Genomic DNA, 22,443 nt, shown 5'->3' on the forward strand with positions numbered 1-22,443 from the left:
TGATTGATTAATGGTAGATGATATAATCTATGTACAGCACTCTCCATGGTGCCTGAAAAACATCAATTCCAAAATCTTTTTTATTCCAATTTTTAACAACTTTGAAATCAGCAGGACTCTTATGGCTACATTATAATTGGCAATATTGATCTTACCATTGATAGATCTTAGACTTGATGGAGTAAGGCACTTAGTGCTTAATAAATGTTTAGCTGTTGTAGGAGATGATTGTTCATTCATTTAATAAGTTCTTTTTTTCTCCTGAATAAATCATATGCCAGCCAGTAACTGTTTTAGGTACTGGGACAGAATAAAAGATTCACCAACAACTCCTGTTCTCACTAAATTCATCTTCTAGAGGGAAACATACTTGAAACATACATTAACTTAACATGGAAGGGACACAGAATGTCTGATAGAGACACAAAGTAAGGAGAATGGAAAGCCATCGGGATGCTGTTAACATGTGTGTTTGTGTGTATGTGGTGTGTGTGATGGGGGTGGTGTGGAGGTGTGTGTATGTATGTGTATGGTGTGCCTGTGTATGTGTAGGGGGTGGTAGTATGATGTATGTGTGTGGTATGTGTGGTGTGTGTGTATGCATTAGTGTGTATCTTTGTGCACATGCAAAAGCCAGAAGACAACAGGTGCCCTATGATTTTCCACCTTATCTCTGTGAAACAGGGTTTCTTTCCCTTCCCATATTTTTAGCATGTTTCCCCTCCCCAATTCCTCCATTTCCCACCCAACTTCATGTCTTCTCTGTCCCTCTCCCAACCTCAATCAAAACAGTAAGAAAAATTCAAAACAAAGTTTAACCATAACCTCCCCACACACATACACATACAAAACAACAACAATAACAACAACAAAACATGGAGTTTCATACTGGCCTGAAGTTTGCCAGCAATATCCTCCAGCACCTGCTGGTCTCTGCTCCTGGTGCTGGGGTTATGAGTATGCATGGCCATACCCAGCTAGGGGTTCAAATGCAGGTCCTTAAGCTTGCACAGCGAGTGCTCTTACACACTGAGCCATTTCTTCAGCCCTGGAGTGCCATTTTAAACAGGCTGGGCAGGTAATGCTTCGCTGACAAGATGACGGTTTAAAAGACATGACAGCGCTGAGAGGGTGAGCTAGGGAGAGCTAGGGAACAAGCATTCCAGGTAGAAGGCATATGAAGTGCAAGATGAGAACACCCTTGGGAGTTTGGGAGGTGTCAATCTGGCTAGAGAGGAGTACAGCAATGTATTGGACATAGTGTATAGTCACTTATAAATGAACATTAGCTGTTAAATAAATTTAACATGCTACCATCCACAGACCTAAAGAAGCTAAGTAACAAGGAGGGCTCTAGAGAGAGCACATAGATCTCCCTTGAAACTCTTTCAAAACTGCTCTAGATTGGGGAGTAGGAACTGTGTGTGCATCAGGGTTCAAACTGCCAAGTGTCATAACTACAGTGCACTTAAAGCCAAGGGATGACTCGGGGACAGGAGTGACATTAATTTAAGGAAAGTGAGGACAGAGAGAGTTCCATTTAGTTTCTTAAATACACTAATGCACAGTCAAAATGATTCATGATGCAGAAGAACTTAAGGGCAAAATGATAATGGTATGTGACCAGAATAACTGAATGAGGCTAGCTTGGGGGAAATGTCATCCAGAGGCTAACATCAGATTAATAAGGTACACTGCAAACTGGCACCAAACTTTGAAAAGGCATGCTGCCACAACATTCGTCCACCCTTCAAAACTCAAGACTACTAAAGACCATTTATGGATTCATTATAGGCAAGCTGGTAGTGGACAAAAGTTGGGTTTCTGTAACTAATATAAGGCAAATGCTTTATAAGCCTACCATTTCTTAGAAGGGCAGGATGCATGGCACGATCTGTGGGGGCAGACAAAGCGGAGCTCAGATGTCAGCTCAGCCTCTACCTTCAATGCTTCGGTGACGTCACCTCTGAAAACTGGGAATGATAATAAAGAACCTCAGAATTCCTTTCCTGAATAAAACAGTGTGTGACAAATGCTTAGCACTGGAACTGTTCACTTAAAGTAGAGTTGCTACCAGGAGTGGGGTGGGGTCCTTTAACAACAGGAAGATCTCTTGTGAAGTCTGAAGTCAGCCAGGGCTACACAGTGAGACCTTGTCTCAAGGGGAAAAAAGAGGACAGAAGAAAAGAAACCACAGCTGCTTTGCTACTAGAAATGCATTGTGTACCAAAATTTGTCATTCACTATACATAGTTCTTGAAGCAAAGCAATCCAGATTTAGAGTACCACCAAAATACATAAGCAGCAAAAGTAATGGAAAAGAGGAAATGTTTCCTAAGCATTCTAAATGCAGTACTAGCTTTCAAGTATTAGACACACTGACCTTAAAGGGTGATCCTTCAAGTTGACTTAGATCCATAGAAATCCTTACAAGCAGCACACATACTCTACTTGCTAGCTGTAATCTTGTTTCTGTTTTGTTTTTGTTTTTTGAGACAGGGTTTCTCTGTGTAGCTTTGGAGCCTGTCCTGGAACTCACTCTGTAGGCCAGGCTGGCCTCAAACTCACAGAGATCTGCCTGCTTCTGCCTCCCAAGTGCTGGGATTAAAGGTGTGCGCCACCAATGCCCAGTTTGCTAGCTGTAATCTTAAAGTAAGGTATTGAATTGTGAAATATATTCAATAAAGGAGCTGAAACTAGTCCCACCAAATATTTGTAAAGTGTAAAGCCATTTTCCCACTTAAAGCTATAAAAGCTACACATGGCAGTACTGTCTACAACATCAGTACCCAGGAGGTAGAAGCAGGAGGCTCAGTTCAAAGCCCCAGCCTGGGTTAGGTGAGATCATGTCTCAGGAAAAAACAGGGGGGGCATACCTGGGTGTAATAATGTATGTCTTTAATCCCAGCACTGGGGAGGCAGAGGCAGGCAGATCTCTGTGAGTTCGAGGTCAGCCTGGTCTACAAAACAAATTCTCGAACAGCCAGGGCTATTACATAGAGAACCCTGCCTCAAATAAAAAAAGAATAAAAGGGGGGAACATGAAACACATAGCAGTCTCAAAATGAAATGTAAACATTTAAGAACAATTGAATGTCAGTGTTAAATTCCTTCTCCCACCAAAATTTATGTACATAGGAAGGAGAACAGTTATGTATTATTTAACCTAGTCATCTAACAAATGAGTAGGCAGAGGAGTTGTAAGGAATTTAGGGAATCCTTGAGCTCCTCTCCTGCCTCTGTTGGAAAGCATCTACTGATGAGAGTAAAATTCAGTAATGAGTACAGGTCATTGGTGCTCACAAAATAGAAGTACATTTATTAAGAAGTTAGCGTTCTGGATGTATACATTTTGGTTTGGGCATTTTCTTGGCATTTTCATGACTATGTAAGCCCTCATATTTGAATTGTCTACTAAAAAGGTTCTAGTACCTTCCTCACAATGGGACTCAGTCAAGTTGCAGACCCCTGAGATCATGATTCCACTGTGCACAGAGAATAAAAATGAAGATATCCATGGTGTCACAGAATGCATCACCTTTATTGGCTTTAATGTATCAATCCAAAATCACACATAGGAGACCAAACAATATCACAGCATACTTTATTTTTCCCCAATTCATTAGCTCTTTAAATGAGCAAATCCAAATCTTGAAAGAGCAGCAAGCATCAATTCTCCCAAAGAGGGTTGGGTGGAAAATGAATCACCATTCATGAGTTCAAAGCCTTAGTCTGATGCACTGTTGTATTGTTATAAAATGAACTCACGGAGAAAGGCTAATTGAACACTCCACTCAGTTCACAGACTTTGAACCTCCTATATTTGATTGGAGCTGAAGGAGCTTTTCTACCCTTCTGTTATTATTTTGTATTATAATGCTCAGGGAATAAAATACATGTCTGCTAATTATCTAAGATAAAGCCATGACACCTAATGAAGAATTATTTACATTAGTTTCCTGCTCAAAAAGTAGAAAGGTTTTAAATAAACCCATACTTTTGGAAGCTATCTGAACATTCAAGTCATATACTTAGCAAGCCAAAAAGTCCATTTAATTAATCAGGCTTCTAGATAATCATCCAAAATGCGTATTGAAATGAAGCCACCGTTCTTTATAGTACCAAGTGACTTTTACTAAGTAACAAATAAGCAGTAGCTTTTGGAGGACATCTTTTTAAAAGCCATTCTATATATACTGGAGCAAATGGAGCACTTGACTCTGCTAAAGGAGATGGGGTTGAGTAATCCAGTACTCGACCCATTGGAAGTCTCTACCTTTGAGATGGACGCAGAGATAAAATAGCAGCTTTCTTTTTAACACAATTCCCTAACTGCAATTAATGGCAAAATATCCTGGTATCAGTTAACGAGAGCAACACAATGTTGAGAGCTGCCCTGTGCTGAGAGGTAGATTGGGACTTGAGCCTGGGATCTGCTACCAAACTAACATCACTTAGACTTACGATCACTGTTTTAGGCTTAATAAAAATTGCTCAAGTGAATCTTTGGGTTCTTCTGTTTTTAACTGAGAGAAAATAGCTCAAGAAAATCAACATCTGCCTCATGCTAATATCGGGTGTGCAAAGCTGACATTTGGGACCTAAACATGCACAGTAGTAAACGTCAAGAAACTCAGAGGCTGAAGAACCCAGCAAACATAAAGATGAGTAGTCTCTATTACCCTACTCCATAAGGGAGAGCCATTAGTTGGCCCCTACAGGGATAGACTATCAAGAACAATAAATGTCTAAGATCATCCCAGCCGAGCTTTGGTTAGGCGGCCACCTGATGGATGGCACGTCAGGGCCCACTAAATTCCACAGTTAGCACGTGCTACTGTGAGAGGAAGAAGTCAATGCGTTAGAAATATCAATTTGAACTCACTGAGGCACAAAAAGTATACAGATGGGGTTTTCTTTTGTTATGCAGGGTGAATGAACTCTCTGAACAAGTTACAAGCCTGGAAACAGTTCTAAATTCCAGCCTTAAAAAAACAGTCTATTCAAAATCAACACCTCACACAGCGCTGACAGGGTTGCTTCATCTTGCAGTATAAATATGATCAATACATTCCCAACTGCAGAAGCCAACAAGAAAATGAAAAGAAAATCCTTGTTAAAATATAGTCGTTCTAACAGTAATGAAGAAACAGGCAGAGTTTTCTGTTGAGTACATTTTTTCTTTAAAAACATTATTTTTGCAGTTATGAGGGTAGAACTCAGAACTTCACATATACATGCACTATCACTGGGATATGCCCCCAGACCCCCCTTGTTTTAGTAAAAAGTATTACACAGACTTAAATACTTCTCTTAAGAAGGTGAAAAAACTCATTATTATGTATGTCCAAGATGAATTCATTAAGTTTTAAGCTTTTACTTTGGGAAGCAAGTTAAATTCTCTATCAGCTTTGATTTTGCAAGTAACATCAAAGTAGCAAAATACAACTAACTACAATATATAAAATTATATTTCAGTAGAAATGCTTTCAAAATTGGATCCAGATGCTTAAAATTATAAAGAGACATAGTGTGAAGTGTAGGTTTTCTTTCGATTACATCTTAACAAATGGAGAAGAAAATGAAGGGGGAAGACTGGTCCTAACATATTTTCTTAAGTTACTGCTCATGTCCAAGCCAGCTTGCAATTCACCAAAGTCAGTCCATGAATCAATCTAACGCACAGCGATCCTTGGCCTTTAGCCAATGGAAGCACTAGACTGATCTGATTATACAGACTGATAACCAGTACGACTTTTCCTTCTTCCAATCAGGTAAGATATAAACACAGCAATTATTAGGAAGCCCAAGGCCACACCCACTGCAACTGGAATAAGAAAGCTGAGGTCAGAATCAGCAGCACATTCTTCAGCTGTTAGAAAAGAACAGACAGACAGCAAAGAAAGGAAATTAGTAAAGGATGCAACAAGATAGAAAGAAACAAACAAGACACATTTGGAGAGTGTAGACACATGCTAATCTCTTTAGAGCACAACCCTTATTTTCTCAATAGCCACCCGAACATTCCATGGCCATAGATCACTGTTTAACACTTCATGTAAAATGACCAAATTTCTCAGTATAATAGGGGAAAATGGGGAAGGGTTCAAATTCAGAATTAAGCTTATACAATATGGCTATATTATTAGAGGTATGATTTTAGACAATAGGGACTGCCTCTGAGTCTCATTTCCTTTCTCCCTTGCTGCATCTACCCTTAGAGTGACCTAGCTCAGTGCTAGAGTACTCGCCTAACATGCTTAAGGCTCTTAGGTTCTGTACCAAGCACATTTGGGAAAAAATAATTCTGTACAAGTAAAAGACAGGATCGAGGTAATGTGCTCTAGCTCTTTTAAAGATTCATTTATTTGTATTTTATGACTGGGTTTTTAAATATATGTCTGTATACCACATTTGTCCAGTGCCCTGGAGTTACAGGTGGGCAATACCTGGCATGTGGGGGCTGGGAAACAAACCCAGATACTCTGCAAGAGCAACAGATATTCTTAACAATATCTCCAGCATCTTTTTGTTTGTTTGTTTTTTGAGACTGTTTCTCTGAAACTCACTATGTAGACCAGGCTGGCCTCGAACTCACAGACATCTGCCTGCCTCTGTCTCCCAAGTGCTGGGATTAAAGGCGTGTGCCACCACTGCTTGGCTTAGTACTTTTTTAACATAGGCATTCAGTAGCTCACAGGTTACATGTAATTCTTTCCAGCTAACTGATGGCCTTGTTGAAGAAGAGTCTAAGACATACAAGTCCATCCCATGGAATCAGACTCTTTGCAGTACTAACTTAAGGATGACTTTATCAAGTTACTTAAGCTGCACCTCATTTCCTTCAACTATTAAAAGGCAATACTGATGGCTACATCATAAGGGAGTTCAGGAGTCACTATATTTTTAAAGTACCTGACCCACAGCAAGTGATCCACAATTACTCATTCCCTTCTCTTTCCCTCCTATATTTATGATTCAGAGGCTTGGGTTTTGACAGCACAGAAATTCTAACAGGTGTGTCTTAGTACATGACTGAGAAGGAAGGCCTATATTCATTAATTCAAAATGACTAAAGCAAAACAAAGGACAACTCAAAGTGCCTACCTCTGGTCTCAAAAGTGCAAGTTTAAATCAGTCATCATTTTACTATTGAGCAATTGCATTTCATTCAGATTTGAATCCAAATACTAATGGGTTCATTGCTACCATAAATGGAACATCAGTGAAGTCATGTCCCTTTCCATACTATTCTGGACTTAAGAGTAAATAATCTCTAAGGTCTTTTCAGTACAAGGCTAAAGCAATGAATAAATTATAGTGTTTTGTGTGATCTCTGATCATCAACGGCCTGCCTATATGCTCTGAGACTTCCTCTTCTTACACTTTTGTCATTCACAGAAACACTGCCATGGCTCTGAAAACATAATGTGAATTTCAGTAACTACAATTAGCCTTTTTTTGGGGAGGGCTACTGTTTAACTGAAAGCTCCCTAGCAGACACTGACAGCTGGGTACCTAAACACATTTGTACTGTTAATTAGTACATGACAGAAACTCTGAACAAGTCAATATACACATTCGAATGAATTAATGATCTTTTCAGTATGAACATGGCGTCATGTGTTAAATAATTGGATTTATTTATATATCCCACCAGTGCCTCACTTTTACCATGAGAACATTTCAATCTGGACTGGCTGGCTAACATTAATGCCCCACAGCGCCTGTCTTGGAGAAGCAAGGGCATAGATGCTTTGCTTTGTTGCGTCCCTTCTGAGATCGCTGTTAGCTTCCACTGCATAAGTACCAGTCTGATGACAACACTAAATAGATTTTAATGCTCCAGAGATCAACAAGATGAGGTAGAGAAACACAACACAATCTGTCCTAATTATTTCATAGAATCTCCTATCTTTCAGTGTTAATCAGGCATCCAGAGAGGAGGAAAACAAAGCAAGTGGTTAAATGTTGGAATGTCTTCAGTCTATATTGCTGAAAAATAAACATTTTCTTAAAAGCCCAGGTTGTCCTATGATCTCCGCATTTGGCAAGCCAACACAAGTGGATATCTGTGAGTTTGAAGCTTGGACTCCATAGCAAGTACCAGAGAAGCCAAGGCTACAGAAACTCTTGACTCATAAGACAACACCCCACCCCCCATCCCCACCAAAAATCCTCTAATTAAGAAGCCAGTTTGGGTTCTCTTATAGCCTCGTGAGTCTGTTTTTAAATCTAGGGAAAAATCACAAACTTGAAAATCAAATTTCATATTTAACTTGAACTCAAAGGCAACAGCAAAAGTCATAACTGTAGAAAGATGTAAAGCTCTGGTTTGTCTTCAGGTCTTATAAAAATGAGGATAGCCCTAAGGACTATCTGTACTTCAGACCCCTGAAAACCAAATCTAAGCATATTCGATAGGCATTTGAAGCCTTGAACTATATTGCAAAGGCGTAGTAGTGATGAGCTTAAATCAGAACAGCTGTCACACATCAAAACAGAACACCAGTAGTGAAGTAGTATTTATTAATTCCAGTGAGATACAACTCCATATATCTTTTTATAATGGTCATATTAATACGTTTAAGGCATCTCAGGTTAGGATCCCAATTTTGCCAAAGCTTCTTAAGACAGACCTTAATACTGTGTTCTTTTTTTAAGCCACTATGCATTTTAAGATGATCAGAGGAGAACAGTTTTTATGAAAAATTAAAAAAAAGATTGATATCAAAATGTTGGGGCTGATTTAGGAATGAAAGTTCCAAGGTGTCTGTTTTAAGGAGCACGGACAGGCAAGAAAATCTTGTTATTTGAATGTATTTTATAATATAGTCAATCAGATTGCAGGTTCTAAAACTGCTCATATCCAGTATGATGGCGCTTGAGACCAATAAAATAAACCAGCAACACTAGAGCAAGTACTCCTGCCAGAGCTGCTCCCACCGCTATAGGCACAAGGAAGTTGTCTTCATCTGCACTGCAGTCTTGAGCTGGATGTGGAGAAAGGACAATTGAGAACAGACACAATGACATTTCAAATGTCTCCATTTTAAGTTAAATGACAGCACTTCCTAACATACATATTTTTACATCAAAACAGCAAAATCATTTTGGCATTCATTATCAGTAAAGGAGATGTTCCCAAAAGTGATCCCTTAAAAAAACAAAAGCAGACAAAAACAAAACAGCACTTTTATGCAGTCGCCCCTCCTTAAAAAGCAGTCATGGGGGGGGATATATATATAGTGATCACATACTCCCAGGCTTCTTACAGAAAGTGACAATGAATAAATATAATTTGATTTCCCTTAATCAGCCTAGAGCTTTCAGAACTAACTACCATGTTGAATTCTGAATGTTCTAAGTCATGAAATGAACAGCAGCTATTTCGAGCTGACACAAGAGCACAACTCACAGCATGTGCGCTCAGTTGGTAATGAGGAAAGATAATCTGGCCCTACTGGTGTAGCTGTTGGCTTCATGATATGTATGTAATCTAGGGAAAGAGGAACACTTATTCACTACTGGTAGGAATGTAAATTCGGTTTAGCCATCATGGAAATCAGTATCAAGTTTCCACAGGGGATGGGAGGTAATTATGAATCTGGAAAAGATACTGGCCAGGAACGAGAGCACATTGAAAAGGGAGGGAGGGAGAGGAGGGAGGGAGGGAGGGGAGGGAGGGATGCAGGAGAGAATATTCAGAATACAATGTATAGATACATCAAATTGTCAAAGAAACAAAATTAATCTGAAAAATTAAAAAGAAATACCATATATACAGTTATCCAGGAATTCTATTACTGGTTATGTATCCACAGAAAATTAATTTAGCATATCACAACAAAACACCTTAAAAATAGAATCTCCATATGATCCAGCTATACCACCCCTCAATATACATCCAAAAAATAAATCAACACATCACAGAAATACCTGACCACTCACGTTTATTGCAGCACTAGTCACAAGATGGTCAAGACCTAACTTAGACATCTAACAGGTGAGCAGATAAGTGTGCTATATATGCAAAATGGAATTTTATGTAGCAATAAAAAATGAAATTCTTCCATTTGAAGGAAAACTGATGGATCTAAAAATAGCATGTTATGCAAAGTAAGAGAGACTCACACAAACCCCACTTATTTATATGCAGATTCTAAATGTGTGTGTGGATACAAAGGAAACCATGAAGGGTAGACGAGCTTCTGAAGAGGCAGAAGAGGGCATAGATGTGTGGTTCATGTCACACAGATGGCATGAAAGCAGAAGAGGAGGCTATTTGTCAAGAAGCGATAAGCAAGAGGGGAACAGGAAGGACAAGGAGGGCACTGCGGATGGATAAAATGAGAACAAAATATAACAGAATATGTATGAGATGCTATTAACCAGCCTAGTCTACAGAGCGAATTCCAGAACAGCCAGGGCTATTATACAGAGAAACTGTCTTGAAAAACAAAACAAAATGCTATAATAAAACACTGTATGCTAACTTAAAAAATACGTGTAGTCTAGTGTAAGAGTGAAACAAAGAAATCAGTGGTTAGAAATGCAAGATATGCTATGGTGGGGCAAGCAAAACACAAAACATCATGGAAGTGGTCAGCTTTGTTGCCTAAGACACCTTGGAAAGGTGACATTTGGGCTGAGTTTTAAGACAATGCAGGTAGTGGGAGGCACTGTAGGTATAAGAAACAGTACAGACAAAGCATGGAGGGTAAGAAAACATGAAACTCCAGGGAGCAACGCAAGGAGGGTGACATAGAACAGTGGGTGGGTTGGATGGGAGCCAGAAAGAAGGTACATAAGACCAGCTCAAAAAAGTGCTCTCCACTCTTAGGTGCTTCTGCCTTCTCCCAATGAAAGCAAACAAACAGCAACAGAAATTCCAGCAGGGTAACTGTTTCAGAACTGCAGATTGCAGGTAGTAAGCTAGGAGCCACCGCAATTGCTAGCATCCTAGTGACCAATATAATTTTCCTGAACTGGGTTAATGAAATGTAGATGCAAAAGGGAGAGACCACATATCCATTTAGAAGGCAAACTTGACAAAAATGGATGTAAAAACTTGACCAAAATGGCTGTAGTGACAGGATGTTTTCCAATTCTACACTTGAGTGGTTTCAGAAATGATGGTGCTGTCAATCATGATGGTAATCCAAAAGAAAGAAATGTAAATGTATTTTAGTCTTGCTGCACTTGTAGTTGTTGAGGATGAGTGGGATAGAGGGAAACAGTTAGCAGAAGAGGGAGATACTCAATTTTCGATTGAATTATAGATGTCTGTGTCCCCAGGTATACCGTTCCTGAGTGCACACCTAAAGGGGTCTATCCTACCTGCTGCACTGCATATAGCAGTAAACAAACACATAGTAGGAACCAGCCTACAAGTCTACAGAAAAGTGACTAAAGAAAATGTGGCACACACAATGGAAATGAAATCATTCCATTTGAAGGAAATTTGATGGACTAAAATGAGCATGTTAGGCAAAAGAAGCCAGATGCAAAGACAAATCCCACAGGATTTCTCTCATACTCATATACTGTATTTTAATTTCTATATATAGTCATGGAACTTGACCATAGCGGGGAGCTGTTTTTAAGGAAGGAAGAGTGTGATCCAATGCATGTGACATGTAAGCAGAAGAGGGAGGGGAGGGCAAAGAGCATCAGCAAAAATGGGTGGGTAGGAAAATATAATGAAAACCCATACCCTGTGTAGTTTCCTTAAACGCTAACAAAACAATATATCTGGGTCCCAACCAAACTGTCTATAAACTGGGACAAGTAAAATGAAAAGGGTCCAAACAGAAAACGCCCGGAATACTAATATTTGAGATGTAGGAAAGGCAGGTAGAAGATGGTGTGGCAGCTTAGGAGGGGGAGAGCTCCAATTGGCATGGGAAAAGAGTTTAATATATTACAGTATTCTGAAACAATGCATACTGGATCTAGCCATGTGGAGGATAAGGTATGAGTCAAACCGCTGCAAAGACTAGTGAATGGCAAGTGAATAGCTAGTGATCAGTCACAGCATCAAGGACTAAGGAGAAAAAAGTCATTTCTATAAATTTAAGATCCAGAGAAAGAAAGCATGGAGGTACTTGCAATAGAGACATAAAGAAAAGGTGGCATCTGGAATAGATAAATACGTTTGTAAGATGAGATAAAGGGGGAAGGAAAATGTTCATAAAGAGCGAGGCTAATATTTCTCCCCCATATTCTCACGGACAAAGTGGAGTCTGCTAGAATGTGTGCAATGTGTGTTATCTTGGCAGATTAAAGAGCAGATATGGAGTAACAGCTTCCCTTTATGAAAACATAGGGGTTTTTAGGACTTGGTGTCTTTAATTACCATCTTCAGTTTGAAAAACTTGTTCTATTTAACAAACAAGTAATTTTTTAAAAGAACAAGGCTAATGACATATTGAAGATGTTCAACGGAGGGTTTCCTAGGACATAAAGGAATGAGATTCCAGAAGTACAGATTATAAAAAGAACAACCTACTGTGACTGCAGACAAAGATGGATAGAAAAGCCACTTGCAAAGATCCACAATGAAGACCAGGGTTCTAAAACACCACTTAACCGTATTCCCCACTCCCTTGCCTCATGTTGCCTGCAGTTTTCTTCCAGGGACTAGACTCTACCAAAGGTTGATAAATCACAAAATTAAATACATTTACTAGGATTGCGTCAAAGTAAGAATGAACAGCACTGCAGTTAAGAGCACTGGCTGTTCTTCTAGAGGACCTGGGTTTGATTCCCAGCATCCACATGGCAGCTCATAACCATTTATAACACCCATTCTCAGGAATCTGGTACCCTCTTCTTCATTCCACATTGAAAGGGCACACAAGTGGTACACAGACATACATGTAGGCAAACATACATAAGACAAAAAGGAATGAATAGGCTGAAATGAAGTTCTGACCATGACATGCAATCACAAAATATGCCAAGCTCTTTTCTGACAGCCAGCCTCTAGGGCAATAACCGGAAACTAGAAAGAAGCCTGGAGTTTATAGACAGTCTAACATTGACTCTGGCTGCCAACTTGATGGTCATTCTAAACTGGGTTCTATTAAGAATCCAGAGATAACACTGCTGGATTTGACTTGTGAACAGATGCTACTAAAGTTCCCGGTGAACTGTGCCCCTTTAATTTCCCAAATTACCACTCAGCCTATAAGATACTAGGTAGCACATACCAGACAGAATTATGCCTTAGATTTAATACCTCTTGGATTTTTGAAAATTCATTAGTAGATTAATTTATTTTGGCAAAAGTCTCAACAGTCCTTTCGTTCCCAAATTTGGGTATTTGATCCAGTACTGAGATGACTTTCATAAACAGTGCCAATAAGGCTTTCATGTAAGACAAATATTCCCAGAGCAGATCAAAAAGGCAATTCCACTAATACAAAGATTTTTCTAGATGCTGTCACTTACTTAAAATGCTCACTTAGTATGTGAAATATTAATTTATAATTATTGATTTTTATGAATTCAACTATAAGGGTATGTATGTAATTGAAACAAATTCTGATTTTACAAAAAGCAATTGTTTTACTCTTTGTTCTTTGTTTTTGAAACAGAGTCTCATGCAGTCCAACTTGGCCTCAAATTCACTATGTGGCCAAGGATGACCTAGAAATCCTGGTCTCCTGCCTCCACCTCCCGGGTGCTGAGATTATGAATGTGCTCCACCACTAAAACAGTTAATATTAATAGGACTGTGTCCTGAAGAAAAGAAATACTCATTATGTAGGTCAATTTGACCTCGGCTATTTGCTTAATGTACACTTAATAATATAATGAAAATGTTTCTGCGAAAGGAAATAAACTGTATTTGTGGGATTTTCTTGAGACAGGATCTAAGTGTGTCATCCTGTTTGACCTTAAACTCACGATGCAAACCAGGCTTGACTTGAACTTGCAGGTATATCTGCCTGCTTCATTCTCCCGAGTGTCTGATTAAAGGAATGTGTGGCACATTGTCTAACTGTTAAGATCCCTTACCCCTAGCACTGGGACTTGAACTCAGACCCTGATACATGCTAAGAAAGTGCTTTATTACTCAGATACCCACAACCCTGTGAAAAAGTTTCCATGCCACAGAAGCAATAAAAGTTTTAAAGACAGTGGGCGGTGGTGGCGCACGCCTTTAATCCCAGCATTCAGGAGGCAGAGGCAGGAAGATCTCTGTAAGCTCGAGGCCAGCCGGGTCTACAAAGAGAGTGACAAGACAGGTTGCAAAGAAAATACAGAGAAACCCTGTCTCAAAACATTTAAATATTAAAGGGTTCCATGGCCATTAAAATTCAATTGAAGCTACCTATAGAGAAAAACAAACCCCTGCTAATCTTCAATTTTCTACTCAAAGATCTTTCAAAGATAATTTTCAGTCTAAGAATTAGAAAATACTTCTCTATCTATAACAAAATATGAAACTCCTCTTAAAAACTAAGTTTTTTAAAAGGGTCACTTCACGACTCACCTTCTAATACAACATCTTATTTACGTATCTTTTAGATCTATATTCAAAACATTTCAAGTACATCGCATGAAGCTGAACAGATACTTGAGACTGGCACAGGAGAGATGGCTCAGTGGGTAAAGAGTATGTTGTGTAAGCATGAAGAACTAAGTTGAGATGTCCAGCATCCACTGTGTGCATCTGCAACCCCAGGTCAGCAGTAGGGGATGAGACAGAGGATCCAAGAGCACTCTGGCCAACTGTCTAGTGAAAACAGTAAGCTTCAGGTTAATGAAGACCCTGTCTGAAAAACTAAGATGGAAAGCACACAGGAAGAAACTAGACCTTGATGTAGACTTCTGGCCTTCACATGCGTACACGCAGACAACCACACACACACACACACACACACACACACACACACACACACACACACAATATATATACACACATGCAAGTACATGTACATGCACACACACAAAATATTTGAAGCTATTCAGTATAACATGTCTACAACAATTTCAAAGACAGAGATATAATGATTACACAGGAATTTAGCTACCCAGGTAAAGGAAAAGGAGATAAGTGGGAAAAAATGAATCCAAGACAACTTTATCTACCTAAACAAACAGATGAAGTGCTATCATCTTAAAAACAGTGAATCTTCTAAGAATTCCTCCTGGAAACATGCAGGAAATCTAAAATGGTGCACAGCTCACTGAGTTTAAGTATGCACTTGAAATAAACCATGTGGCCTCTTAGTTTTCTTCTAAAATACTCAATGGCATATTTATCTTTTCTGAAATGGAAGGTACTACTAAAAGCAAGAGGCAGCAGAATTTTCAAGCTTCTAATCCCTAGATGAAGAAAACTGTGAGGCTACCACCCTCAAGAAGTTCAGCAACTTGCCCCAAGTCTCACAGTAGCTAACAATCATGTTGAGAAGTGTGGTAACTGTAATCCCAAGGTTTACCTCAGAAATCCAGGAGAAATCTGCCAGCTGGGTGCTAAACTGTCTTGCATGACATACTAACATGACTGAAAAGTTACGTGGAGATTCTGGAGATAATGTAAGAGAAAGATTGTGTTATGGATATAAAATGCTAGCCTCGACTTAAGAATCAACAAAAGTGTACCAAAAAGATGTTATGAAGCTTTTGATATGAAACAAATAACTTAGATCACTATTTTCCTCACTAGCAGTGATTGTGACTCAACAAAGGTGCTGACAGACAGACAGACAGACAGACAGACAGGTGCACACACACACACACACACACACACACACACACACACACACACACACACACACACAGACTTTATCACAGACTTGCCAAATAAAATCACCCAGCCCTGCAGCCTAGGTAAAGAAGCATGTCTCAGGTAAGTGTTATTCTGCAGCCAGCTTTATGTCAGTCACGCCTTACATATGGGACTTTCTTTCCAGACAACAGCACACAGACAAAATGTATTGAACACAGTCTAGTTCTTCTCTTAAGCACTTCTTCTAAAGGTCATTTTTTTCTGTTTGAAACTGCCATCATGTAATATACAAAATCTTCACTTTAACCAATGGGAAAAAATGTAAGCAAATTTCCTTAAGAAATAAAAGATCTTTATTGATTTAGAAGCAATGTTGGGCAAACAGACAGGCAAATATCTGAGAAGAGATATCGTACATCAACTAGCACTTTAAACATTTGAAGAAAAAACATGGAAAGTACTTACATGGACCAGTTTCTTATACAAGTGCTAAAGCATGGAAAAACATCCCAAATCAAATAGAGTACTATGATCAAGGCGCAAAACCAGTCAAACAAAACAAAAATACAAAAGATACAAAGACAATGTGTCTATAGGAAATAAAAGTGTAAATAGCAGTACATAAACTGGCCCATGTAAAATACAAAAATATTCATTGAAGTCAGATCTTTCTATAAAACAGTGCTTTGGAGGTATTTTAATATGAGACCGGTATATAATCTAAATGTAAAAACTTTTAGAAACATTTTAACAGCATTAAGCCAATGCCACCCACTTGTTCCAATTAGTCTTTATAAAACTCAGTTTTGTTGATTCGTGACAAAGGTCTAATACCTATGTTCTTAAAAGCATAATCCTTTCTTTTAAGATTAACAAGCTTATGCTAAAACATGGTTTAAATGGAAAAATATTTTAAAAATTAGATTTCCATTTCATTCCTAACAAGTGTTTAAGCTGGCCATGCAGATCCCTGTTGCTGTAGGAGACGGTTAGTTAGGAATATGATTCAGAACCAATAAGGTTTTCAGGCTAAGTGGATAGCAAGTTAAAGTGACACAATCTCTGTCACTTCTATATAACTCAAAAGACACTTACAGACATACACATGCTAACATGCAATTACCTATACATGTATGTATATGTACCATGTATTCTACATTAGCATTTTGGAACCCAGACAGTTCTTCATTTTCTGGTGAATGAAAGCCATACAATCTGCTCTCCCCAAGTAACAAGAACCTGCTACACATGGCTGCAGATCAATATTTTAAGAAATGTTTGCTGAGTCATACCAACATTTATGTATGTATGCATATATGTATGAAAGATCTTGAAGCTGCAAGGAATACATGATGTGCTATCGGGCTGAAATAATTTGCTCTCATATAAGCATTAGCTGATGCACAGCAAATGAACAACTGGAGCCATCTCTGCGCACAAAACTGAATACAAAAGTACTACAATCAGCAGTAACAATGGAAGTTTGATTAGCACAGAACCATTTAAACATGAAGCCAAATTAGTAAATGCTGTAGCAGTCGATGCAAACTGCAAATGAAGACTGTGTTAATGGACTAAGGCAAGACTATGACTTTTGAATTAGGTGCTATTTTGTGAGTGTAAGTGCACTTCGTTACCTAGGTTCTAAGACATACTGACATTTCTTGAAGAAAAAAAGAAAAGAATAAAGCATATTGCCACCAACAAGGAAGACTGGATGGTTTAAGAGAAATCTGTATTCATCTTAGTGCTGCATGTAGAGGCCAATTTCTGGGTACAAAGCACTAATGCCTTCATTTGGCACTGCCTAGCAATTATCTCTAAAGCACCTAAAAACATTGAAATGCCCAGTTGGAACTGCCTTGTGTCTTGCAATTTAAAAGATTGAAATATCCAGTTTTAAAAAAATTAACATCTATTCTAAAATTTAAAAAGCTTTTTTTGTGTTTTTGTCATTTCAGCCACATTAAATACAAATGTATTCAAAAAGCATGAGAAAAGGATTTTACTGGCAAGAGCATGATACTGCTGGACTCTGCTCAAATCTACTGATACCTCTTTCACAGGTCAAATACGGAGCAATGCCAAAGTAGCTAAGTCAACCTGCAAACAAAAGTCACACACAATGCAAAAGAAGCAAGTACAAATTCTGGAGATCATGTTCAAAGTCAACCTCATGCAGGCAGAGAAAACCTGCACTTTTTCCTACACTGTACATTCTCATCAAAATTTTTAAGTCAAACACTGAGACACAAATTCCACCCAGTGAAACAGAACCTGTAGCTCAGGTAATTTTGTACACCCCTTTTGCTATAGAAGTTTTAAACTCCTTGGTCAGGAAAAGCAAACTTGCATGACTCAGTTGTAGTTGACAGTATTTGGGATTCTCTTGTTAAAGTTTGAAATCTACCATACCACCCATCTAAGAGCAGGACTGTAACTAAGTGTACCTTCAATAGTATTACATACAGAACTTGTACTTGCTTTGTTATTTTGTAACAAAGATCACATGTGAATTAGCGTTACAGAGTCTGATATCCAGCATAACTCTTTCTTCTGCCAATTAGGTAAGCAATCACTATAACGATAATCAAGCCTGAAAGACCAGCACCAACTATAATTGGTATTAGAATGGTGTCATCATCCAGCGAACACTCCTGGGCTGTAGGTGAGAAAAAGTGTGTAACAAATAATGAGTATAATCAAAAAAGAATGTCCAAAAGTAAAAGATGTTGATTCAAAAGTCAGAAATGCTCTAACAAAATAAATTTCAACTAACAAAGGCAGGCATATTTTTATGACAAAATATAGAAAGTGATGAACAGTTAAAGCTAAAATTCAAAAGTGTGTTCGCCCTTTCATTTGTGAGTATATAAGAAAATATTCATATCTGTAAATAATGTATACTCATTTACTGCTCTAAGTAAAACCATGTATCACATGATATACACACTGCATTATACTTCTAAGATAGGAAAATTACTTTATCAGAAATGAAGAGACCTAAACCAGCCCATGTCTACAGAACCAGTTTAACCTCTGAATGGGAAAGTGTACATCTCTGGGGAGACAAAGAAAACCAAGGTTATCACTGGACTGAGCAATTCCTGGCTTTGGAGTTCTTTAACAATGGGGGTCAGCAAACTACAGCCCATGGGCCAAACCTGGCTGAAGAGCTAAAAATAATATGAATAATCAATTTTAAATGACTGGAAAAGAAGATAGTCTTTTATGAAACATGAGAGTTACATGAAATTCAAATTTTCATATCCTTAAAGTTTTACTGGAATGTAGCCACACTCATTTGTATGAATTGCCTAGAGCAGTTTCTAAACTACAATGGCAGAGTTGAAGAGTTGTGACACACACCAGATGACCTCAAAGCTTGAGAAATCAGTTTAGACTTTTTCTCAAAAAGCTTGTACGTCCCTGGCTTGAAATATGTGAAGAGTTAAGAAACTAGGACCTCTTACTAATTTAAGTGTGTTTACTACATGTTTTATCAATCTGGCTCAGAATAGCAGGCCAAAGGGGCTATTTTTTCTATTTATAGCAAGTAGTCTGATCTAATACAATCCAATCAACACTCTTCAAATTGACTGCAATTCTATTTCCTCCCTGAATAAACACTTAAGTATTACCTGGGTGTTATATTTATAGTTACCCACAACCAAGAACCTAGTGCCATAAATAGATCATGCATTCAATATCAGTATTAAACGTTATATATCTCTCTGGCACCCAATCTTTCAAATTAGGCAAAGAGCATAGCTCATCTTGGGCTACTGCCAACTAGAAAAACAGACCTGAACTGAGAATAATACTGCAGGTGATTTTAAATTCTAAACACAAATTCAGACCTCAAATTAGGATAATTATGTAGGAGAAATAGACTTAAAAAATAAATCGATTACAAGATCAAAATAATTAAGGTAATAAGCAAAACCAACACACAGGAAGAAACTGGATTCTGCTTTAGTTTATTTGAAGTAGGATTTCATATACCCCAGCCTAACCTCGAACTGACTATGTAGCCAAGGATGACCTTGAACTCCAAATACCCCTGCCTTGACTGCCTGAGTACTATGATTATAAGCATGTCACCACTCCTGGCAAAGCAAATGGAGTCTTGAAATTTTTGAAGCTGTGAATAACCTTTCTTCCCACAAGAATGGTAGGGTAAAGGGCCAACTATGTGTTTGATACTCCTGCAAATGCACCAAATAGTTCATAGATGAATAGCTCACAGCACATTCACTTTAATCACAGCTTCTCCATTTACTTATAAACCTCTAGATTAATTGTTTGAAAGGATGGGGATGATTGGAATAGTTCTGCTCAGCAAAGCTCTGCTCCACAAACTCCCAATTTTAAGTAATTGGTTTAAAAGCATAAGTCACTTAAGGAATTTGCTGTACTTTCTTTCTGTCATGCAAATTTTAATCTTCATTGCCAAATACATCTTTTCATATTCACACAAATACAATATAATGAACCCTTCAGGAGATTTCATTAAAACATGATAAAGGCCATCATTAGCCCAAACAAAGTAGGTCTTCAAAAAGCCTTATTTGAACTAAGACTCACTCTAAGGACTGCCTACGTCATTGTGGCTAGCAGACTAGAATTCATGGGATGCAAGTCTTTGCTACCACTACCACCCTTTATCTTGTGTCTTGAGCAAATCAAACCAAGCTGTTTTCATTTGGGTACAAAATGTTTCGCAAGATGGTCCACAGAAGGCAGGTGTAAGGTGCTTAAAGCTGCTGCTTCAAGTGCCACCCCACCCCAAATGCAACCCTAGGGGAGCACCTGTTTCTTAAAATGATTTTCAAAAATTACATCTGCTTTGAACAAAATGATGAGCCAAATGAAGTTACACAATTTGTCCCAGGCTCTAAGAACTTTGTATCAGAATCAAGAAGGGAATTTGTATTTCTCTATGTTCATGTACAAAATCCCCGGGACTCAGAGGAAAAGCCACCTGTAGGATGACAGAAGAATGTAGTAAATAAAGTTTGCTTGCTTCTTACCTGTGGAATACTTTCCTTTCGTCACATTAAAAGGTTGCACCTTTAGGTTAAAGGTGTTTATCTGAAAGGTTCTAGACACTGTAACAACCTGCTCTTTGTTACACATATAAGAACTTCCAAGAGGGGCATCCCAGAAGCTAAGGTTGTTATTTGCAACGCTGAAAACTGCAGGAAAAAAGACAGGCTAATTAACTTCTTAATCTATCAACATAAGAAAAATGAGACAGTCACTAGAGTTGTAAGGGGTTTTAGTAAAATACAGCAGTTTGGAGTCAGGTTCTGACCCCCAAAAAGCAACTCTCACCATCACTAAGTTCACTAATTCATTTGTTTTCTTTTGCTTGGTTTCTGACACAGGACCTCACTATTTAGCCAAAACTGACCTATGCATCCCAGGATGTCCTCAACCTTATGACCCTACTTGTCCCTGCTTCCGAAGGCTGCAATTCCAGGAATGCACCACCACATCCACTTCTCCCTAGTCTTTCCATCAATGCTTCTCTAGTCTAAAATTCAGGCATTTCAATAGCAATTATCCACCATACTTTGAAAAGACGATTCTGCAGAGGAGATTATTCTACAAGAGATACACTATAGTTCTACACTATAAAGTACGGTCTAGTTGTCTAGTTCTACATCAGATTCTAAGTTGTGATGAAGAAATACTTTTTACATAGCATCTTCTATTTTGTAAGACATGGTCTGGCCATAAGCTAATTATCATTTTCACTCCTTCCATAAAACCTGAACTCTTCTCCCCAAGTAAAATGCTGTGCTTACCTGAGCCATTAGCCATATACATGCTGACATTAACTTCCTTCAGATAGAAACGGTTTTCACTTTTCTGTTTGAAAAAGAGCTTCCAGTTAATAACATAGCACAGCTGTCTAAAGAAGCAGTTACTATACAGATGGGGAAACTGTTAGACATCAGCCAGCAGTATAAACTACAACTTAAGTCTTGTCACTAATTGTAATAAAACCATTTTCCAATGCATTTCATTTCTAAACTCTTTGAGCACATTATTCAGGAATTCCTGGATACAGGATGATTGTCCTCTGTTTTATTCTTCTTGTCACTTGCTGAGTCCATACTATGTAGCCTATGTCACAATGTGACCTTTTTTGTTTTTGTTTTGTTTTGTTTTTTGAGACAGGGTTTCTCTGTGTGGTCCTGGCTATCCTGGAAGTCCAGGGCTATCTAGTCACTCTGTAGATCAGGCTGGCCTTAAACACAAAGATCTGCCTGCCTCTGCCTCTTAAGTGCTGGGATTAAAGGCATGCACCACCATACCAGGCTCATAATGTGACCTTTAACTGTGGGTCCTGTCTATCTTACCTGCTCACCATATTGATTTCTCAATACTATTACCTTTGCATTTTATTTTTGCTTTCTAACCTTTGTGTTTGGGGCTGGATCCCAGGGTTTATTGCACATACCATGCAAATGTTTTTCAATTGAGGACATCATCAATCCAACGTTTGTCTACTACAATTTCCATTGCAGTTATTTGTTTTGTGTCTGTGGATGCATGAACTCATACCGTGTGATGTGTGGAGGTCAGAGAACAACTCATAGGACTTGACTCTCACCCTCTACCATGTTGGTTCTGGGGATGGAACTCAAGTCAGCATCATGCTTGGCAGCAAGTGTCGTTGCCCACTG

At 38.5% G+C, this 22,443-nt stretch overlaps 1 protein-coding gene across 3 annotated transcripts in view; it reads right to left on the reverse strand.

Annotated features, from left to right (window-relative positions):
* Nucleotides 1-3,522: 3,522 nt before the first annotated feature.
* Nucleotides 3,523-22,443, reverse strand: part of Lamp2 (lysosomal associated membrane protein 2) — a 49,337-nt gene continuing 30,416 nt past the window's right edge. Inside the window, exons 7-9 of one of the 3 annotated variants that reach the window (XM_021234703.2) lie at nt 21,559-21,622; nt 20,779-20,943; nt 3,523-5,872 (exon numbers count right to left, since the gene is read on the reverse strand). In XM_021234703.2, the coding sequence (XP_021090362.1) occupies nt 5,730-5,872; nt 20,779-20,943; nt 21,559-21,622 (372 nt within the window). In that variant the 3' untranslated portion in view covers nt 3,523-5,729. Of the gene's footprint in view, nt 5,873-8,512; nt 8,994-16,075; nt 18,408-20,778; nt 20,944-21,558; nt 21,623-22,443 lie in introns of those variants that run through there. The other 2 variants (XM_013122800.3, XM_013122801.3) reach the window with 2 other exon arrangements.

This window comes from Mesocricetus auratus, unplaced genomic scaffold (assembly GCF_017639785.1).
Source record: "Mesocricetus auratus isolate SY011 unplaced genomic scaffold, BCM_Maur_2.0 Super-Scaffold_100003, whole genome shotgun sequence".
In the NCBI taxonomy this organism is placed as follows: Eukaryota; Metazoa; Chordata; class Mammalia; order Rodentia; family Cricetidae; genus Mesocricetus; species Mesocricetus auratus.